Source organism: Leptinotarsa decemlineata, unplaced genomic scaffold, assembly GCF_025532065.1.
Source record: "Leptinotarsa decemlineata unplaced genomic scaffold, Ldec_3_MD MMD2_tig00026361_RagTag_RagTag, whole genome shotgun sequence".
Taxonomy (NCBI): domain Eukaryota; kingdom Metazoa; phylum Arthropoda; class Insecta; order Coleoptera; family Chrysomelidae; genus Leptinotarsa; species Leptinotarsa decemlineata.
The window spans coordinates 6,122,574-6,141,999 of NW_027412704.1; the positions used below are offsets into that span (position 1 = coordinate 6,122,574).

The following is a 19,426-nucleotide window of genomic DNA, read 5'->3' on the forward strand; positions in this document are numbered from 1 at the left end:
TTTCATCAAGACAACCACCGTGTCACAATTCAATTAGAACAATGGCAAAATTATATGAATTAACCTTTGAGTTGCTTTCACATCCACTGTTTCCATTGCTTGTATGTTATTTCTTTGTAATTTCAGTGTTATTTTCGGTTGATCTTTTTTATTTTTCCAGGGTTATTGAATCAATTTATATTATATTAGACAACAGAAGTCCGAACTGATGAAATACACCACGAAACATTGTCAGTCACCTTCAAACAAGAGAGGACAGACTTCAAATCAATTATTGATTGAGCTCCATTCATTTTGCAGACCGTCGATGGTTATATACCCAAAAGCAAATAAGGACTTCTTCTATTTTATTGGTCAATGAAAATATCCTTGAACAGTCAAGCGGCGTTGGAAGCTTCTGGCACCTATCGAGCAACGTCTAAATTGGTAGCAAATTGCCAAAAACGACTCTCCTCGGTAGGAAGACTTAACAGATTGTCTCTGGTCTAGATTCCTGGCCATACTGGCCTCGAATGCAATGAGGCTGCTGACTCCCTTGCAGAAGAGGGTGCTACAAGCAGCTCCATCGAACCAGAACCTGTCATTGGCATCGCTTTAGGCTTTGCCAAACAAATATTGAACACCTGGATGGCAAGAAGATTCATGGACTTCTGGCAGAATCTTCCAGGATTGACTCACTCAAAGGCGTTCATTCACCCTTTGAAGCTTGATACCAAACACTTGTTGGACTGCAGTAGGGATGAACTACGATGTCTAACAGGCCTTCTTACTGGTCAGTGTCATTTGAATCATCATATGCAGAGAATCAGACTGTCGGAAGACAGAGTGTGTCGTCTCTGTATGGAAAATGATGGAACAGCAGAGCACATACTTTGTGCCTGATGGCACAGGTCAGATGGTAAGAGTTTGTATCAGCTTCGTTGAGAAGCTGGGTTCATTTGCTCGAGTGTGAATGAGTGTGAGCCAGAATGAACCTTGCGGGTTGTGGTGGAGGGTCGAACAGACCCAGACACTTTGGATCTAACCTAGTTCTAAGTTTTTGGAAAGTAGAATTCACGATTTGAATTGAACAGTTACCAATATGAAGTTTAGGTTGTATGTATCTGTTGAATAAACTGATGATATGTTACGAAACTACCGTATTCATTTTCAGAATTTTTCCCGAATTTTAAAATACAAATACCTGTTAAAATCAAATTCTGTGTTTATCTGACCTTGTTTATGTTTCGAATGAAATCCTTTGAGTTACGTTCAACTTTGGTTTTGATACCTTCAGGAACATTTTTCCAATGAAACGAACAATCTGTGTTGAAATATCACATCAGTAAAAAATTGCCCAAGTGGAAGCTGTACAACATCGGCTTGATTCATTCGCTTCCATACTTCTTTCTCCGAATAGAATCCAGCACCCACACTACATTGAGCAAAACAGTCTAATGGTAGGTCCTAGGAACATCCCAGAGCTCAAAATAGTCCGGGGGGTTTTGCTATTTGAACCTGGCAGGCCCTAACCAAGGGCACCCAAACAACTGGCACCCCGCCAGAATTATGATCAATATCACAACAATCCCCAAGAGAGAGTAAATAATACACAAATGAACTAAAGAAAACACGTACAGAGTTTTGTGGCACCACTTGTTGGGTTCGAAGAGGGTGGGGGCGTAGTCAGGCCACTTGATCCGGAGGATCCAGTAGTTTCCCAGTGAAAACCAAGTGATCAGCAGGATGGTTAGAGCTATGGAGGCCACTTTCGACCCTATGGAGGTGGCATTCGTCGCAGCAGGGTCAGTACGGCGGGTATGTAGTTGCGACCAGAGGGTTAGGCCCATTTTGATGCAGCCCACGCTCCCCCCCACCACCATGTAGACGGGGATGTTTGGTTCTTTCGGACAGTCCCGAAGGAACTGAATGCCTGAAACAATGAAACGAGAAATGAGTTGAATGATGTTTGTTTCATTTTCCAGAAAGCTGTAACTATTACACTACTGGATGCTGATGAACATGCCCAACTGGCAATTTTATATTTTATAAAAGTTGCGAAAACGTCAATGTGTTTATAAAACAGCTATAAGTTAGAAATTGGCATCGTTTTAAAAAACATTATAGTCTTTTTTTAATATTGTGTTGGGTCCTTTCACAAACATTACACAAGAGAGTTTTTGGCTTTCTACTACTCCATCTTGTTACAAAAAAAAAGAAGGATGAGGAAGTCTTCCGAAGAAAGGAAGGAAGTAACTCTATACATGGATGTGTAGATCATACAAAGAGTTACTTCTTTTTTTTCTTTGGAAGACTTCACCATCCTTCTTTTTTTTGTATAGAAATTGAGTAGTAGAAAGCCAAAAACTTTCTTTCCCAAAAATTAATCACTCCTAGAAAATATAACCCCTGCAATTCAAATTACACAAGAGTTTTATAAACATTTCGGCAGTTACTATAAAATTTTTCTAATACTCTTAGAAATGAGTTTTGTGAAGATACTTATAAAATAATTAAAATACAATGTTATAAGAGTCATTTAGTAATTGTCAGTGAGCGTTATGAAATATAATGCAGTCTAAAACGATAACGATGGAATAAAAAAGTGTTAAAATTGTTTTCTTGAAGGCACAAAAATAATGTTGTAGTCGAAACCAGGAAAATATCATTCATATGCCACCCACTAAAAACTAACAAATAGTTTGAAGCCATTTTGATAATTTAATTTTTGTACTTATAAAACTGTTAAAGACATTGTTTGTCTTCAAATATTGTAGTTTCACTGCAAATGGAATTTCATTGACAAATATATAACCTATTATTAGGAACATTTAGGCGCGCCACTTTTTTTGTTAATGTTTATGGAAAAAATTATTAGTTTTACAAAAATTCACTCTGTTGACGTATTGATTTTCTAGTAGGGAAACTTCACTCACTTTGTTCTAAATAATATAATCTCATAATATCTACGTACTTTCAAGCTGTTGATCACTATATGTGTGGTATTTCATATTTTCAACTGATCTAATGCCAGAATTCCGAATTGCTATCATTTTAAAATGGCGTCGTTCTATAAAATAATTTTATATCAATAGCAAGCATTTTAAAGTGTTCTAACTACTATGAACTTGTTAGGAAACTTAGATTTCAACTATTTCAATCATTATTCTGTTTTCAGTGAGAAAAAAATTGAAGCATTAGGTTCAACCAATTTTCTAATTTTTTTTTCAAGACATCATTAGGTATATTGTTATTGGGACGCTAGTTAAATAAAACTGACAAATTATACTTCTTTACACGACCTCTGAAATCAATGTCAGCTGGTTTTTCTTAAATGCTGCATTTTATTCTTGACGATAGCAAATATGTATTCGCGAAAGCAATTTGATTTTATAACAGTTATTTTATTGTTTTGTAATACTATAAAATGGTATGGGAAATTATTATTGAAGTAACAATATGGTAGGCAATAAAAACAAAATTGTGTTTAAAAGCATTCAAATGAAATAATTTCGTCAAAGCTACAAATAGTTCAATGAAGATTATACAAATCTTATAAAAAAGTGCTATGAATGTTTTATAAGTTAGTTGTAAAAGCGTTTCTGTGATAACTTCGTGACTATTTTATAACGGTTTTTGATTTGATATGAAACACTTTTATTGATTACAACTGTATTATGTTCACGTCCCGTTTAATATTTTCAATTAGCATTTCGGAAGTAATTACAGAATACTAACAAAATTAAACTGTTGCAGCACCATACATTTTTAAAACAATTTTTCTGGTTGGGTGTATCATAAATAAACATTATCAAATCAGTAATATGGGAATAGTACATATCAGTCATTCTGGAATCGAACTGAAATCATCATTCTCCACAGAAATATTTGGCTTCTAATCCGAAGAAAAAATTGCTTATTTTCATGTATAAAAATTATTTCAAAATCATCTGTTCTGTCTGTTATTATATCTGTGTATCTGAGAGTATGTCAGTCTGTATAGGTTAGGTTAGGTTAGGTCCAAAGTGAGTGAGTCTATTCGAACCTCCACCGTAGCCCGCGAGGGTTTATTGTGGGTTCCAGCCCTCTCTACTCAGAAACAGTACTTTATAAGTCAGGTCGAAGTTAACAGTTGAAGGCATAAAATCAGATTGTTTCCAGAATGCTGTGACTTCCACTGTCAACCAACAGTCTGTTGCACTCTGCAATTGGCAATGTGCACAAGTCTATATGCGGTCCATCTATCCTCTCTCTACTAAAATTTGTGGAGAAGAAGCAGATCTAGAAGGATCTCCATGGCCGCTGACGATGTGGTACTGATGACACCACTGATGGCCAGGCAAGCCTGTCTCTGTGAGCCAGAGACCTTCGCCTGGGCCATTTTCTGTGAAGTCTTCGACCACCAGACAATTGCACCATAAGTGATCATTGGTCTGACAATCATCACATGAATCCAATGGATTTGGCCTCATGTGACATTTCCTAAGATTGAAGAGATCCGATGGAAGGACGGCGTTTCACAAAGATTGAGGATATAAAAACCGAATCACTGAGAGAGCTTATGAATATGGCACAAGTGTATTACATCTGGGGGATTACGTTGAATTACATTCATGAATGAAAAGTTTTCGAAAAAAAAATGAAAATTCAATTTATTTTTTGAACAGGCAGCGTATGTTAGGCCAATAAAAGTTCTTTTCTTCGATGTCTATCATAGAATTATCTGATGTTGAACCTTATAACATATAAATCGACCGCTGTGTGATCCGGTAGTTCGAAATGCAAGACCGGACGGTCCAACCCGTGTTAGGAATCACACGTTGAAAGGTAAGACCTCGTTAGTACTCATCTTGCACAAGTTCCCAATTTTGAGAGTTGTCGTTCGTAGGGGAGCAACAGCTGGTTAACAGAAAAACAGATTTTAGCAGATTTTTCAATAGATAAGTATCACCATTCATCCAATATTTGGTTATGGGTGATTTGGAACACGATCGCTATCGTCATAAGTTGATTGAGGAGAATATTCAAATCCAACCATCATTTCTCATGGCATTTCATCAAGAGAACTATCAAACTTTTCATAAACTATGTCTTCGACATAACCAAGAGCTCCATTTACCAATCCATTTTCAATCCAGACATTTGGATGGGACCTAGCTTAGGAATATAATTTTTCTGTTTTCCTGCCACATACATCCAAAATCAATGTTATACCTCCCAATATTACTATTTATATACATGAAATGTACGTAATTACATATCATCTTTAAATCTCATCACATCGATATGAACTGTATAGTTTTCAACGTAATGGCAACATTAAAACAGTCTTGTTAATCAGATATTATACGTACCTCTATAATTCTGCAATTTACGACAGATCCCATTGTAATTTAACAAGATTGCAGTTGATACGACTGATATTCTGATGACAGATGACACATCTAGACATAAATTGAAATAACTATGAAGAATTACAAAACTAGATGAGATGTATATACCAGCACATGAAAACAAATCATTTGTAACACCAGAGCCGAAGTAGATCTCATCGATGGTGGTAAACGGAATCACGAATAGATCACTAGACTCAATGGTCCTTGAGGAAGAATTCTGAAGATCCCAGATTTCACTTGAAGGTAATGGTTTTCCGTAAAGTGTACCAAATGAATGCATGATTTGTAGAATATTGAAATGAAGTCTTCACAGGACAATTGGGGCTACAGCTCTGAATTTCATAATCAACTCAACCCGGGAATGTTCCCTATTGATTGATGATCTTTCATCGATTCAGTGCTTTTATGTCCCTTCAAGACTTTTGATCGATATATTTCGAATAGCTGTATTCAAGTTCACATCAAATAATACATTTTCACTGATTCACATTACGATTCGTTTGGAAAGTTTGAAACCTTGGGTTGGAAACATATTACAAAACTTTCTCGTTTATAAAAGTTACGCTCACAGGACTCATAGAAGTTGTTCAAATTGTTCGGGGACGAAATAGTCTCTCAGTTTTCCCAGCCGTTGGTCACATGTAACATTATACACTGTCCACTCTCATCTTCGAGTTTTCCTCGAAAACAAAAATGAACGTTGGCAGAAGTTACATTATGCCTCACACCAACTGAAATCATTTCGGCGTTCATACATGTTTTGGTCTTTTCAGTAGTGAGTTTGCAAATCAGTTATTCAACTCTGGTCTGATAATCCATTTCTTGTACACGGACTGAAGCCTCAGGTATAATTATATAACTGTTAAACAAATTGGGAAGGAAGTACAAAAAATTTTTTTTTGTACGCATGTATGGGAAATTAAATACTATGAAAATCCAAAAAAACATTTTAAGAAAATACCAGGGTGGAAATAATAATAATAATAATAATAATGAAAACTCAAAATTCGGAATTGAAAGGAAGGTAAAATCGGAATAATACAGTGCCTTATATTCAAAACGGGCCACCCCGAATAACTTTTGGTAAAGTGATTTCCACAAAAAATAGAAAAACACGTCAACAATAGTATACAGGGAGACACATTTTGACACATTCACATTTGATGTTACTTTCCCTATCCTACCCCCAGAGCATCTCACAATTTTTTTTAATGGATCACTCGATATTACTTAGCATTATCAGATGCACCACTATTGACAGATTTCAACAAAGTATGAAATATATGGTCTGAAGCTTATGGTTCAGAAGCTAGAAATCATTCGAGTTGAAAACGAACCACGCTGAATAACTTTTGAAACGATGATTTGCAGGAAAAATTAAAATACAGGTTAACAATTATAGAGGAGGCCACATTTAGAAATATTCGTTCTAGAAACAAATGTGGAAACAATGACTCAGCAAAATAGTTTTCTGTTATTTCTTGAATGAAAATCTGATGATTGGACAATGAGAAGAAAAAACTTTCTATAGTAAATGTTCAAAAACTTTCTCACCAACTTCCAGACAATGGTACATACGTGATACCATCACCGCCCTCACATGGTTGAGAGTTATTTCTCTGCAATGCCTTATTATATTTTCTCCCGAATAATTCAATGTTGTTGATGGGTTTTTTTAACGTGGGAAATCATAATTACGTATTGATTTTCATGTAACATCTAGAGGGCGCTTCGTACGCTGTCATTATTTATTTTAAATTGCCCTAACTTTTTTGATAGTGAACTTTTGGTACTTTTCATGAAAAAACCTAATTCCCACACCTTTTCCAAGTGAAAAAGGTACACCTCCTCAACAACACTGGAGATGATCGTTTTCGAGATATTCACATGCATATTACTTCATAGCCACATTTGACTTCAATAATTTTTGTCACTCTCCACTTGCAAATTGAGTTAATTGAATCGAGTAGGCTATGAAAGTTTGCTTATAAAAATAGAAGTTCGCTGTCACTTTTTTCACTAATTATTGACAAATTCACAGGTCGGAGTTCATAAAGTGATTTTTTGATACCATGTCCGACTTTACGAATGCTGAAATGGCTGATATGGTTTTTGCATTCGGCTTGGCTGACGGAAATTCAAGCGAGGCCAGATGCATCTATCAGGAAAGGTATCCCCAACGCGTGACTCCTTGTGCAGCGACATTTGCGAATCTTTTCCGGCGACTTTCCGAATCTGGAAGCTCTGAAACAAATTCTGCAGTAGGACGGCCACGGACTACGAAAACTGTAGAATTGGAGGAGGCGGTTCTCGAAAAAATTAATGAACATCCAGCGACAAGTACAAAGAAAATTAGTCAAACTTTTAATGCCAGTTTATGAAATTTTAAAGGAGCAGCAAATATATTCTTATCGTATTCAGTGTGCCCTATTTTCTCCCCTTACGTTTGAATGGAGATGCTTACTTACATTTTTTGGAACACGAGCTTCTCAACTCATGAAAGATGTTCCCGTTGGTCTCCGAGATCACTCTAGGTCATTGAGGTCCGATGACCTCAATCCCGTCGATTTTTTCTTTTGGGGTCACCTAAAATCACTAGTTTATGCTAGTCCCATTAAAAACGAAGAAATGTTGAGGGATCGCATCATAGCTTGCTGCGAAACGATAAGAAACACTCCGAGCATTTCTCAACGGGTGCGGAAATCTTTGATGAGGAAAGCAGAAGCTTGTATTATTGTTGGGGATCGTCACTTTGAACAGCTATCGTGATAGTTGTTTCGTTAAATTTTTATATGTTTATTTTCCTAATAAATAACATAGTAGTTCTCCGAATTGTTTTTTTTTTACAAACTCCGAAATGTAGCACTTTCTAATTGAATAATCAAAGCTGACAAATTTCTTTAATTTGAATTGAATAAGCAGTTCGAAAATGCTCAGTTAAGAAGAGGTCTGTTCGGGTATACTGCGTATAAAGTTTGATGAAAATAACTAAGATTGCAAAAAACTTATGACAAAAACCTACCTACCATGTTTTGGAAAATTTCAACAATCTGTATTTCGAAAACGAATCTTTCTTCGTTAAACATTTTATAGAAAAAATTTGTTTATTTTGACGAGATCAACCACATAATTAGTTTTTGTAATGTTCTCAGCAACTTCACTTAGAGCTAAGTAATATGCATCGATATATGAAAACTGTAAATATCTCGAAAACGATCGCCTCCAGCGTTGTTGAGGAGGTGTACCTTTTTTTCTCGGAAAAGGTGTGGAAATTAGATTTTTTTATGAAAAGTACCAAAAGTTCATTGCCAAAAAAGTTAGGGCAATTTGAAATAAGTGATGACAGCGTACGCAGCGCCCTCTAGATTTAACATGAAAATTAATACGAAATTATGATTTCCCACGTCAAAAAAACCCCTGGTACCGAATTTCGTGCAAATAACTAATTTTTTGCAAGCGTTATTTTCAAAAAGCGCACAAAAAAATTAAATTTCAACACCCCGTATCTCCGAAACGAAGAATTTTCGGACATGAGTTTATAAAGACTTTTTTTCTTAAAATTGTCTCAGGAATACGTCACTTGAATATTTTAACGTACTTATGTCACACCTTGTATAATAACGGCTGATGGGATATGCACCAACTTTTTTCATTCTCTAAATATTCAGTGATACATGTTGCATCGCAAGTTGAGTGAATTGTGAGTCGATAAAAATGAGTATTTTTCAATATTCTAATGAGTGGGGGCATGTGAGTTATTGCCATATGTCTGTTTGAATCTGTTTCCGTTAACAAAACCCCCGAGCTGAGGATTGAAAAAGGTTCATAATTTGACGTGCGATTCCTCAATTTGGAAAAATGTCTTCAATTACAATTGACTATCATAATGTTTACGGTTTCAGAATAAACGACTGTATAAATTTCACCATGATAAATTTTTTGTGATTTTCTCAATTATATCAACATTTATTGGAAAATATTTTTGGCACTACTGATTATGTTGTAAAATACATGATGCAAAATTCAGAACAATACCGGCAAAAATATAAAATAAGGTTATCTGTTCAATGTCATACCATCTTCGATCAAAGTCAAAGCGCCTTGATCTATATTTATATTCTAGAATTTGGGCCGGAATTGCGGAAATTATTGGATCAATGGTGTTACTATAAGGAAAAGGAATCGCATGCAACACGCAACCAAGAATACTCTAAGACACGCAATTTTACTCACCCATAATAAGCATTATTATCGGAAGGATAGACAAACACACCAACACGATTGTAACTATAACTGAAAAAAAAAAGAAATATATGAGTCACATGTAAACATTAATGAAAGCATTTGAGAAAGTTTTGGTGCCTGAGGATTTTACACCAGAGGTTCCAAATTCTACATGTTGAGTGGGGATTATTAATGGTAATGGTAAATATGTCGAACATCTTCTATAAACTGAGTTATTTTCAATTCTTTCTGAAATAGAAGAACGGTATATCTTCAAGAATACAAGTAATAGAAACACACATTTGAATGTTTCTTTTTCTGATCATTTGTATCAATTGCCATATCACTGACGTAAATGTATTTTGAATGAGACTGATGCCCAGTTCATTTTGCAGAAAAAATAAAGAAGCCCTTCATATCATGTTGGAAGATGTTGAAAGAAAATAAATAATTTTTTCAGTTAGTATTTCATTTCGGTCCAGAATGTGCGACTAAACAGAAAAGTTCATTCCATCAAATGTTCGAATTGACCGAAATTCTCTTGTTATAAACTAATTTTTGTTTTTTTCTTAACATTCTAAAGAATATCGGGTGTTAATAGCCTACAGCATCTAGCAAAATCTTTTCGTGAATTATATGCAGAAGTTGGCTGTGTCTTGTCCACTTTCGATTTTAACCATCCCCATTGAGAGGGGGCAATCTTGTTTGAAAACTACCCCAATTTACAATGGAGTATCAAACTGGATGGCATTGTTGATGCTTGGCATCAAGCGGGCTTTGGCGATTTATAACAACTATAATAATAATAATTATAATTTATTAAACCACTGTGGTATAATATATACATATGGTACGTCAATTAAATCAAACCATTTAGCCTTAGTACATAGTTGAAATGAAGTATAAAAAAAAGTTTGTAAATCTATAAAAACGATATGTTGTATATACATAAAAGAATAAAAATATAAACATACTCACAAAATCATTTGTCAGTAAGATATATCTTATATTATAATAATTAAATTAATAGTGATTTATTTCCGTCAATGGGTACAATATGTACATATGGCAGATTAATTAAAAACAAAAAGCATACTATAACACTAATAAATAACATTTATGACATTGACATTAGACTTATTCGGAAAATAACATACAAAATACATTAAATTATCGTTTAGGTATTCCTGACGACTATAGTAACACTTTTCAATGAGCAAGAGTTCGACACGGTTATAAAACACATTTTTGGATTTCAAAGTTTCAATCGAAGTTGGCATATTATTATACAGGATGATCCCATTATATAGGGGTGCTTTTTGGAATTTAGCTGTCCTGTGGAGGGGTATTCTCAATTGATCAGCATGACGTATATAAAAATTGTGAGAGGATCCATTAGTTGTGAGACTTGTAAGATTTTTTTCTAATAAATCCGAACCGTACCCCCAAGACATGATATTCAAGGAAATATGTGAAAAAGCCATTGCATGATAGATGCTTATCATACTTTTCTGATCTACATATCTTTTTATCTGCTTTATTGCAAAAAATGCTTTATTGAGTTTCTTGCAGACACCAACAATAAGAATTTCAACTCAAGGCTTCATCCACAATTGTTCCTAAAAATTTTACTTCTTGTGACATATCTATTTCATCAATAGAGAACATTGCATCTTGAGTATTATTATTTCGGTTTAAAATTTCATTGTCACTGATTTTGAGGTGTTCAAGACTAGGCGGTTGCGATCACAACAAGTAGTGAATTCATCGATAATGTTACTAACTTTGGTTACCACGTCGTCCATAGTATGTCCAGTAACTATAACAGTGGTGTAATCTGCAAACATCATTATGTGGCAGTTCCTCACATATTCAGGCAAATCATTGATGATTATAATGCATAATACTGGTCCTAAAACTGAGCCCTGAGGAACGCCCAGTTTAACAGCATGCTCATCTGACATGGTGCCTCCATATTTGACTGACATACAGCGCCCCTCCATATAGGAGCCCAACCATCTTTACACATTGTTTGGAAGACCAAGTTCAACCAACTTATTAGACAGAAATTTCCATGACACAGAGTCAAATGCCTTCAACAAGTCAAAGAATATACTTATAACAAAGTTACTAGCGTCCAAAGTTACTAGCGATATACATTGCTGAGAAAGAGATAAGAGGCTGTTTCTATGGAACGATTTTTCCTGTTGAATTTTGTACGCGTTTCATCGACGTAAGGGTGTTGGTCGATCGTTTAACGAACCAGTGGGCTTAAATTTATCTATCACATTGCGAATGGTCCTCTCAGTAGAACGATTATGGCGACCGGAAAATGGACAAAGCGCACTACGTTGTTCGAACCGAATACTCATTCTGATAACACAATTTTATTATTTTCACGTGTTGTTTTATGCTATATCCGTCCATGGTAATTTGGCAAAAACAGACTGAATAAATGACGACTGATTTCACAGATGTAGCCTTAACAAGATGACTGTCATCAATTGTTAAAATTCGGAAATCCCTGTTTGAAAACCTCACACCAAAAGAAGACAGCTAGTCATAACTTTGACATACTTCAGATTTCAAATTTCATTCGACATCTGTCGAAAGAGTTTGGAAAATGGAACATTTCCTGAAAATAAAACTGCGAATGAAATGGATGATCATCAGTTCTGACAGAACCAGATTAAGGTTTCCGAAACGTCAATATAAGTATTCTATGAAATTCTCAGTTTTCTTTTCGATATACAAAACTATTAAATACGACAAGTTACTGATGGACTGAACAATTTTCTTTGAGAAAATTATATTGATATCATGCATTAACTTATTGGGGTTAACCCGAGGATAGTCCTTTCTTTAGTTATATACGGTACTCTATTGATAATTTTTATTTTCTGTAGTTGTCAAAAAACAGTTCATTGTGAGTTTGAAGGTTGTTGACAATGTTTTCTGATGCATTCCATTAGTTCAGACTTCCATTGTCTAATATGATTTAAATTGATTTGAAATCCCTGAAAAAATCTGTACAAAATCAAAAAGATTACCTGGGAAATAACAACTATAATAAGCAAAAAAACTGAAATTACAATGAAATGAAATACAGTACAATAAAATACAAGCAACAACAAAAGAAATTGAACTATTACCACGAGATGAAAATTAAAAGATTAATAACAACAAATGAAAATTGAATCCAGATTAAACTTCGGGTGATAACTGGACTTATTCCTCCGAGATATATCTATTTATAGGTCATTCAAGTGCTTTTACCTATCCCTTCTTTCTCTCTCCGCATCATCGGATATAGAGGAATCCTTGTAGGGAATCCTTGTTGAGGAAAGGTCTAAACTTTGCCATTGCACCATCATCTGTGCCCAATTTGGAAATAATAACAGCAGTGAAATTCACCTGTTCCCTGATTAATCAGATCGAAGCAGAGTAATTCAGATGGAAAATCAGAGAACAGATAAATCGAGAACCAATTCCAACATCAGCATTAAAGAACGAAGAGCTCTGAACGGGCTACGTAGAGATAACACCATCAAGATCTTACCTGCAGATAAGGGAAACGCTACTGTTGTGATGGATACTGATCTCTACGAACAGAAGATCGAAGAGGTGCTTTAGAAAGGAAAATACACGTAGATCGTAAGGGACCCTACTGCATCAATTGGAAGAAAGTTGTACCAGACTGAGAAAAAATACGAAGCCTATTTTTTGAAAAAAAAAAGAGATTGTCGCAAACATCGCACCACAGTAAACCACCTCACTTGTATGGACTACCCAAAATCCACAAAAAGGGTGTTCCACTCAGGACGATCATTAGCTCCAAACATTCAGCCACCCAAACTTTGCCCATATTTTTACTACCAATAATTCAACCACTGCAAGGAAAAACATCATCTTTTGTGAGAAATTCAAGGCATTATGTCGAACTACTAGGGGCAATCGAAGTCAAAGAGCAGGATAAACTGACCAGTTTCGACGTGGAGAGCCTCTACACCAACGTTCCTGTCATACAGAGGAAGCTATTCAAAGATGGGGATCTCAAAGATAGAACAAACTCACCGATACAAGTAATCATGGAATTACTAGGATGATGTATACGAAACTGCTACTTCCAACTGAAGGACGAATTCTTAACGCAAGATGAGGAACTGCCAATGGGATCGCAACTTTCACCAGTTATAGCCAACATATATATGGAGTGGTTTGAAAATCTGGCCATTGAAGAAGCTCACAAGAAGCTCCTAGTCATTGGAACTTGTGAGCCCCGATCTTCATAAAAAATGACCTCTTGTGAGCCCCGATCATCATCAAAAACGACCTTCAACGAAATGGTTACTCCAAAGTATTGGTGGAATAAACTTCAGCTAGAAGACAGCAAGAGCCTTACAAGAAAGAGAAGTCACCACAACCAGTACTTGTACTTTCCTACATCAGAGTATTGTCAGAAAAAATGAGAAGAATTAGGTCCAAGTATAACATCAGAACCTGAGAACCGGAGAATCATACATCGGTGAAACTAAAAGGTCATTGAAAGTTCGCATTGCCGAGCAGAAGAAACACACACGAGGAGAAACCAGCAAATGAGGAATAGTAGAACATGTTTGAACTCATCAACATAACAACAACACTGGTTTAGGAGAAAATTCAAAGAAGCCGCATATATCTTGTCCAACAACGCATTTAGCCAAGCTAGCCTGAAGATACGCAACATATGGAAACCTCTAATCGAGCGGAACACGACCAACTCCCGCCAAACGGTCAGCTCCCGCTAAAACCGATGAAGCGGAGAGAGGGAATACGGGATAAGTGAAAGCGCTCGAATGACCTATGAATAGTCAGATCTCGGAGGAATAAGTCCAGTTATCACCCGAAGACGATTGTGGATATTAACAATCTTGTTAATAATTTTTTAATTTTCATCTCGTATTAGTAGTTCAATTTTCTTTCATTTTTTGGCTATTGCTTGTGATTTATTGTACTGTATTCCATTTCATTGTAATGTCCGTTATTTTGCTTGATTTAATTGTTATTTCTCAGCTAACCTTTTTAAATTTTCACAGATTCTTTCAGGGATTTCAAATCAATTCATATCATATTAGACAATGGATGCCTGAACTAATGAAATACTTCATTGTGAACAGTTTTACAAAAAAAGAGCCCGAGTTTTGCCGTACACTGGCTTCTTCAGGTGTGTTTTTACTGATATACTGATTGTCCCCTGAATGGACCCCGAAAAGGTCAATAAAAACGAAAAGGAGTCTTTCCCGAACCAAGTGTGTGCTTCAATTGAATTTACAAAGAGTTGAAGAAAAGAAACACTCACCAGTCTTATTAACGATGCTCAAGGCCCTGCAGACGAAATCGCAGGTACCGGTCGCTTCCAAGTTGGCGTCCTTCAGCTGATAGGCGACGCTTCCGTAGGTGGTCAGCGAAATGGCTAGGCCGATGCTCTGCGTCTCTGCGTACTTCTGGTCTGCGCAGAGGCGTCGCTGCTCATCGCCGGACACCTGCAGCATGCCCACCTGTCAGTCAAGCGGTTTTACCCTTTTTTTGATTGTCGATCTTTGCGACACACCGATCTACTCTAATCTAGATCTTTAGCAGAAAGATTGGAAGAAGCAGCGGATCAGAAAGCAGAAGAGAGTGAGGAAGAGAAAAAAAGTTATAAAACTAAGATATCGCAGAATAAACACAGTGCAGATATGCTAACATTGATATATAATAAAAAATGCGAGTCTTTATGAAGAAACGTTGAAACTCATAAAAATTGCTAAACTGCAGTTGAAAATTACAGATATTTCCAATAATTGTTGAACCGCGACTTATGTTTTCAGAATTTCGACGTTTCGGCTTCGACTTTGAGGCCACTGAGGTCTCGGTCTGCCTACTCTACAGGTAGTGACACGCTTCAAGGGTTCTGTGACTTGACAACAGGGTCTCAATCTGCCTACTTCCCAGGTTTCGTCGCTGATTTGTGCCAGGGCAGATTGGGCCAGGCAGATTGGGGCTCCAACGTTAGGTCACAAAACCCTGACAACTAGGCATTGGGACCTTAGTATAGTGATATGTTCTCGAGAATGGCTTCAAAGTCGAAACGTCGAATTACTGCATCTACGAGTAATGTCAATTGGAGGTTCAAAATTATCTAAACATCAACAAATTGAACCGTCAAATCGTAAAATAGTTTGTAATAATCAAAGAATATCTAAGTAACGAGGAGTTGATCACATGTGATGTACTTCAGGAACCTTTGTTGGGGGCAATTTTGTTCGATCCATATTCGATCAAGTTTTAAATGATATCGTATCATTCTCATTCACACTGAAGCATGAGAATAAACATCAAACCATTTTATTTGTCATTCAATGTCTATGAAACTTTTTACCAGAATATCCATTCGTAATATCCATTATAGCAGTTATGAAAACTGAAAAGTATAATAATCTATAGATAGTCCTAGATGGTCATCAACGTTAGGAACATCATCTTCTTGACTAGCTACGTTATTCATCTGAGAAATTCAGGAGCATAACGGTTATTTTGGATTTCAAACATATTATTTCATATAGTAGATATTTATCTTTATTATTTCGATTGTGGAAGGTCAGATACCTACAAAAAACAGTAGGAAGATCTAAAACGCTCTCCCACTTTCGCAAAAAAAATCCAGAGGCGTATTTATGCGGAAATTTCGAAAATCTCATAATTCAAAGGACCTTTTTTACGAATATTCTAATATTCTTGATCTCAGTCGATTATTTTTTTCAATGCATCTATTGTGCGATATAAATATAAATATCAATTGTGTACCTTTGGCATGGAAAAAAAATGGTTATAATTAAAATCATTAGAAAAATGGGGCAACAAAATTATCATTATTTGAAACCAATTTTTTCTGATGATATCAAATGTTAACCGTATTCCAATAAACTCAGGGGAAATATTGAATATCATGTCAGTCAGTTATCTTGTACATACTGTGAAAGCAGTGATTGAAATGTATCATACCATGAGAACAAAAGTTATTCATTTCACTATATACCGAGTGTTTCAAATTCGATCCTCACCATTGGGTCTCAGAAACTATAAGAGATACGGAGATGGTTAAATTGGGGCAAAGTTGCGCATTTACCTCACTGACAATATGACTAACAATATATGTCAATTTTCGAAGACTATTTGCATGATCTACTTATGGCTAACTATAATATCTGATTTCAACTACAAGACTAGTATTTAATTACTTGACTGGAAGGTTTAGTGATGAATGGATAGGGAATAATGTGCTGGTGAGGTGGCCAGCAAGGTCTCCAGACTTAAGTGTCATGGATACATTCTTATGGAGTACACTGAAAAATAAAGTTTATGGTCAGATAGAATATCAAAATATTGGTGACCTTCAATACAGCATTGTTCAAGAGTTCGGAGATTGAGAGGGAGGAAAATTAATCGAGCAGTGAATAATATTCAAAGAAGGGCACCGTTGTGTTATCATGAACAAGGCCAGCATTTTGAGCATTTGCTGTGATTTACTTTTGTATTTAGTTAATTATTGTTATTTGTAAAGAGTTCTATTTTCAATATCTAATTCTCATACACGACTCATTTATGAAATTTTAATTGTCGATTCTGTTTCCGTATTTTTTCATTGGCTTTTCAAACGAACCAAACTCGGTGATATTCTGATCCAATAACTTGAACATAGTTCGATGTGGTTGTCGTCTTTCGGGATACAATTTTAAATACATTTCCGATATCCTTACACTGTTTTTATCATATTTGTAATGAATTTGTGTCATATCTCTTTTTTCTTCATTTGTGAAAGCCTTTTTTTGCCAAAAATTCAATGACTTATACAATAACAAAATGTCATTGAGTGTAACAAATTGAAAGTCAAATTTAGAAACATCAAAATCAAATCCGATTATGATAAGAATTATTTTTTTAATATCTCCAATTTTTCGAAAAATAATGATAATTTGAATTGAAGGGGTTATATTTTTGGGAGTGATTAATTTTTGGGAAAGAAAGTTTTTGGCTTTCTACCACTCATACTCTACTTTCTGAACATAATTTTTATGAGTGAGTTTTGGATCATTTGACTTTGACACTTAAAATAAATTATTACTCAGCCGGTGGAAAATTATATTAAACCTACCTCCGCCTTTCTATGAGCTTCTTCCCATGTATTCCCGATAAAAGTTATTGCTGTATTATCCGCAAAAGAAGTTATATTACCTTCGAAGTCCCTCACTAGAAAAATATTATTTATGTATATTAGAAATATGATAGGGCCGAGCACCGTTGCAAAAATGTTTAACGCTACTCCTCTTATACCTGAATCATGTAAATGCTGAAGAATTTATTGTGATCCACCGCGTCAAAGACCACAGCGCTAAATCTGAAAAACAGCAGTTTTGTCTTAATTTTGAAAAGAATTGTTAACTAAATGTAAATAGTTTTAATCTTCCTCTTCGAAGATGGTCACTTGGTGATCGAAACACGTGTCGAGGTGTTAAAAATAACGATTTGGTGTTGGGAAAAAACTCCAGTAATATGAATTAACTACTTTAAAGATAGCTTCTTCAGTGGACCTGTTTTCTCTGAAACCAAATTGACATTGAGCAAAATAATTACTATTTTCTAAGAAATGCACCACTCTATTTCATATAAATTTTTCCAAAATTTTTGAAAAATTGTTCATGTAATTAGTTACAAGTTTTTTATCCCCAGACTTAAAAAATAGTTACTATAATTGATTCTTTGAAGGAGGCTGGTATTTCTCCTACAACTGAAGTTGAATTTGAAAAATGGCAGGGGGGTATAGCATAAATTGCACTTCCACCTTGCCACTTTTTTTCTGCTACATAATGGTGTTTTCAGATTTGCTATCCGACGTTTTGTCGTCCGGTCACTATCATCAACTTTATTTTTACTCATGAGCGCTATATTCAGTTCTTTCTGTTTTGAATAGGACCAGATTTTACCTTTTCAATGATGTATTATAAGTTATCTTCTTTGGGAAAGAAATTTTTTAACTTTATACTACTCCATCAAGATAGAGTAGTAATAATTTCTCAACGGCATATTGTTAGTCAGATAAATGCACAACTTAACCCCAATCATATAATCTTCGTATTTCAATTAGTTTCCAAGATCCCAGTGGTGAGTATTGCATTTGAAACACCCTGTATACAGGGTGGTACATCCTAACTTTGACCTGGCGGTTTTGAGTAAAGAGGTAGATATGAAAAAACGCTCGATCTGGTTGATTTTAGGTTAGAGGACATTTTTCGGAGATTTTTCATTTATTTTCAGTTTATTGTAATTCATTAACACTTGCTTTCGAAAAATCACCTGTTTTGAGTGTCTTTCAAATTAGTAACAGAGAAAAAATGTTTGTGCGAGAAGCCACGCCTGAAGAAGCCTTCGTATAGCGAAACAAGAGTTGCGGTTTTGTAAAACTATTCAGTGAAGTGTTCTGGTTCATATGTTCTAGATTTTCATCTATTATCTGCCAACTCCATCACACATCTAATGGAAAGGTGCTAAAGTAGCTCGAGTTGAAACTGTTTTTCTTATTTTTTTTTTCATTTCTTCAACATAATTTTTTCTTTTTTTAACTGTTTGGGTATCATTGACATTTCACTTTGTTTTCAACTCATTCCTCTATTCATTTCCATTTTACGTCACATTAATTTGTTTTTCAATATCCATTCCATACTCTATATTTATATTCAATATTTTGAAAATGTGATGCTTCCACATATAGCCTGTTTTCATTATCCTCCACTTCATTTAATCATTGATAA

The 19,426-nt window shown here is 35.3% G+C and overlaps 1 protein-coding gene across 1 annotated transcript in view; it reads right to left on the bottom strand.

Annotated features, from left to right (window-relative positions):
* Positions 1-837: 837 nt before the first annotated feature.
* The window catches only part of LOC141486663 (uncharacterized), a 40,143-nt gene continuing 21,554 nt past the window's right edge, over positions 838-19,426 (bottom strand). Inside the window, exons 5-7 of the mRNA XM_074185048.1 lie at positions 14,938-15,121; positions 9,609-9,668; positions 838-1,912 (exon numbers count right to left, since the gene is read on the bottom strand). Of these exons, the coding sequence (XP_074041149.1) occupies positions 1,488-1,912; positions 9,609-9,668; positions 14,938-15,121 (669 nt within the window). The 3' untranslated portion in view covers positions 838-1,487. The remainder of the gene's footprint in view (positions 1,913-9,608; positions 9,669-14,937; positions 15,122-19,426) is intronic.